This window comes from Galeopterus variegatus, unplaced genomic scaffold (assembly GCF_000696425.1).
Source record: "Galeopterus variegatus unplaced genomic scaffold, G_variegatus-3.0.2 Scaffold405, whole genome shotgun sequence".
NCBI lineage: Eukaryota > Metazoa > Chordata > Mammalia > Dermoptera > Cynocephalidae > Galeopterus > Galeopterus variegatus.
In genome coordinates this window covers 41,965-45,771 of record NW_007726516.1, presented here as the reverse complement: position 1 = coordinate 45,771, position 3,807 = coordinate 41,965, and the positions used below count along the sequence as shown (strand labels likewise).

The 3,807-nt window shown below is 50.6% G+C and overlaps 1 protein-coding gene across 1 annotated transcript in view; it reads right to left on the bottom strand.

The window, feature by feature from the left end:
* Nucleotides 1–2,518: 2,518 nt before the first annotated feature.
* The window catches only part of SP9 (Sp9 transcription factor), a 3,692-nt gene continuing 2,403 nt past the window's right edge, over nucleotides 2,519–3,807 (bottom strand). The window contains exon 3 of the mRNA XM_008568391.1: nucleotides 2,519–3,804. Coding sequence (XP_008566613.1) covers nucleotides 3,256–3,804 — 549 coding nt within the window. The 3' untranslated portion in view covers nucleotides 2,519–3,255. The remainder of the gene's footprint in view (nucleotides 3,805–3,807) is intronic.

The window sequence follows — 3,807 nt, the reverse complement described above, 5'->3', positions numbered from 1 at the left end:
CTCCAGGCCGCAGCCTTCACCCGAGCCTCCGGCTTCTCCGGGCCCCGACGCCTGAGAGGCCCAGGCCTCCGGGCCCTCGAGGTGGCCCTGGGGAGACGCGGCCCAACCTCCCTTGGGCACCGAACTCGTGTCCTCGCTCGTGGGCTCTCTCCACCCGCTCGGGTCGCCCCCCAGGGGCTCCTAGGGCTGAGGGGAGGTGAGGAGGGCAGGGGCGGGCCGTGGGGCTGGGGTCCCTTTTCTCCAGCGGGTTTTGGCCGGGGGGCGGGGGGCATGGGCCGCTCCCTCCGGGTTGGGGTTCCGCGCACTCTGGTCTCCCGGCTGGACGCTCGGCCGGGGCCGCCGCCCGCCGATCCCGGGAGCCGCGGTGATGGACGTCCGCTGACCCGCGGGGCAGAGGCCTTGATCACTGGCCTGCGGAGGGAGCCGCGCGGCCAGCGGGACCTGCACGGCCGAGCCCTTTGATCTGCCTTTATTATCAACGAGAAACAAAGCTGCTCGGGCCGGCGCCCGGGAGCCCTCATTCCTCAGGGACCCCCTCCACGCCCTCACCTCCGCGCCTCGGCCCGAACCCCCAGAGACCAGATCCGAACCAGAAGGCACGTGGGGGTGGGGGGAGCCCCGGTCAGGGACGGTTTGAGTGGGGACAGAAAACGGCCAGAGTGAAGAAAACCTCGAGGAGGAAGAGCGGGGATCCCAGGCTGCGGGAGCGCAGCAGGAGAGGGAAGGAGCCGCCGAGCCTCACCTTCATCGGCTGTAGGCTGACGTTGCTACGTGGCTTTCCAGAGCAGAGTTTGCGAGAAAACATTTTGTGGATTGTAATGACTATTTTTTTCTTTCCTCAGAAATAAAACCTTCATCCAAGTCCCCATAATGGACAGAAATCAAAAAAGAAAAAAAAAATTTTTGTTGGTGCTGAAGTCCCTTGTATTTCCTGTTGTGTGGAAAGCCTTTTCGAAATATTTTTATTCTGTAAATATGTACTTTATTCTCCAAATTAACATTTTTTTCGAATTGCGAAATTATCTCATTTACCAATTTTCTTTCGTCTCTCTCTTCTCCCTGTTTTAAACTGGGGCTGTTAAGTTGGTGGTCAGAAGACAAAGAGAGTGAAAATAATTTTCATTTCAATAATTGCCTTCTGGTCAATTTAACTGTGCCTTATTTTGAAAGAGACTGTCTAAATGAGATTCCTGTCCCAAATGTGTTCCCAGGCCTGATCCCAGCCTTTAATTATTCCTGAGTTTTTTTCTTCAGAATAAGACGCCGCACTGAGTAATCACAAAGAAGTCAGAGAGCATCCTTGAACCTTTTCAGAAGCAGCGCCACTGATATTCAAATAACCTGCGAGGGCCATTTGACGGCGCGGGGACCTAGGCATTTCCAATTCACTATTTGCATAGATCAGCCGTCTTTGAAAAGGAAAGGAGCAGTTGTCTTCCATAACATTAAAAAGCCTAGTTATCAAATCAAGTGCTTAGTTTGGGGGCTTTTAAAACGTTTACATTTTATCTCAGGTTGCCCTTTACCGTTTGACATGCAAATTTGGTGCAGTTAATTTAGACAATTAAAAAGATCTTCAAGGGAGCTTTGTCACAGAGAATATTTGGAGTTTTCCCCGTGGACCAGCTGAGATAAAGTTGGCCAGAACAAATGATGTCTAGGAGATTAATTAGATATTTGATAAGACATGAATCCCTAATAAGGGAATACAAGGCACAGGGGGCTGCTGTGTGCTCTAAGTCAAAATTAATAACATTTAACAAGATTTTCATTTAGGCATGAAATGTCTTTTCCGGGGTATTGACTCTAGCGATTTATTCCCCCGAGTTGCCTCCCAACGTAGAGGGCCTTGGGAGCTAAAAGACTTCTTTTTAAAAAGATTTTTTCCTTTCACAGATTGTTTTTAAACCCCTTTTCAAAAACAAACAACCCCACTGGAGTTTTCTCTGACCCCTCCGGAAGGTGTAGACACCTCCCCAGTTAAAACCGCCAAGGACCTTTGCTGTTTTAGAAGCACTCCAGAGTTTAAAATGTCTTCTTTTGAGAGCCGTCCCATTAAGTAATACAACTACACATTCTTATAACCCAATTTAATTTATGCTGTTGATATACAAATAAATAATTTGACTTCTCAAAAACGTATATGTCGTATGGCTTTTATAACCCACATAAACTTTACATTACCTACAACTAACATTAAGGGATTTTTTTTTCCAACAAAAAAAGTCGATCCACGTAAAGATTATTGAAGGGGAAACAGGAATTAAAAAAAAAAAAAGGAATTGTATTGTTCAGAGTCCTTTAATAATACCAAAATGAAAATATGGTGTCAAGATTTTCTTCATACAGATAAACGCATTTAATTTCTTTAGATGACCTTAACTTACGTGTTTGTGAGTGAAATGATAACTCAACATTTTAAATATCTTTTACATATATACTGACTTTCACAAAGTGCATCAGAAAAATTTTTTAAAACTCCCTGAATTTCAGGAATTCACCAAAAAAAAAAAAAAAAAGAAAAAAAAAACCTATTCGAATGAACATCTACAAGAAAATAAAAGAGAACACAACCTTTTGAACCCTATTTATACAGATGTTATGAAATACAGAGAAACTGTCGCTAGACTTCCAGTTTAATTTCTCACCTTAAGCTTTTTTTGATCCTTCCCTTTTTAGGAGAAAAAAAGTCTCATTGTAAGTAGATATCAATTAGGACTTGGAGCGTTTTATATATAATATAATCCACACAAGGGGTCTGTTTTTATAGGTCCCGTTTGTTTTCAAACGTTCGGACAGTCCTTTGCTGGGTGTTGGCTTGTTTTTTTCAGAAAAGGAAAGAGAAGGGTAGTGGAGGGACGTGGATAGTGGGGGAGGAGGGAGCGCTTCTGTGTATTGCTCTTCGCTCGAGAAGTTCGTGCGAGTGGTGTGTATGTGTGTGCGCGCGTGTGCGTGCTTGTGGTTGCAGGTCTCTGGTGTGCGTGGACGTGTGTATGTGCAGTTTGAAAAAGTGTTTGTGTCGGAGGATGTTCGTTTTTGTTTCTGGACCACGCGTTCTATTCTCGTCTGGGCGCGGACGGCTGAGGGGAGCTCTTGGCGCTGCGGCCCGGAGCCCCGCGCCGCTCCACCTCGCTCCCAGCCCGGGCCCCGGGGCGTCGCTGGAGCCCCCGCCCTTCCGCCCCCAACACTCGCCCTCCGAACCTCTCGCCTGTTCACGATGTCTCTACTCGCTCGCTCGCGCCTCCCGCCCGGCCTCTAAGAGTCGCTGGGGCCAGACGCGGCTTCCTTGCCTCCCGCCGAGGCCGCCGCCGCCGCCGCTGCAGCCGCAGCAGCTGCCGCCGCCCGGGCGGCACTGACGCCGGAGTCGTGCAGGATGAGGTCGGGGGACTCGGAGCGGGGCGTCTCCAAGTTGCTGGCGTCCGTGTCACTGTCGCTGCCCTTTTTGCCACCGCCGCCCCCGTTGTGCGTCTTAATGTGTTTGCTCAGGTGGTCGCTGCGCATGAAGCGCTTGTTGCACACTGGACAGGCGAAGCGTTTCTCGCCCGTGTGAGTCCGCAGGTGCCGCTGCAGCTCGTCCGAGCGCGTGAAGCGTTTGCCGCAGAAGAGCCAGTTGCACACGAAGGGCCGCTCGCCCGTGTGCCAGCGCAGGTGCGCCTTCAGGTGCGACGTCTTGCCGTACACCTTGCCGCAGCCCGGGATGTGGCAGCTGTGCAGGCCCTTGCGCCGCAGGCTCGCTCCGGCCGGGCCCAGTCGCTCGGCCTCCTGGCAGTTAGGGCAGTCGCAGGTGGCGCGTCCGGAGTAGCGGCG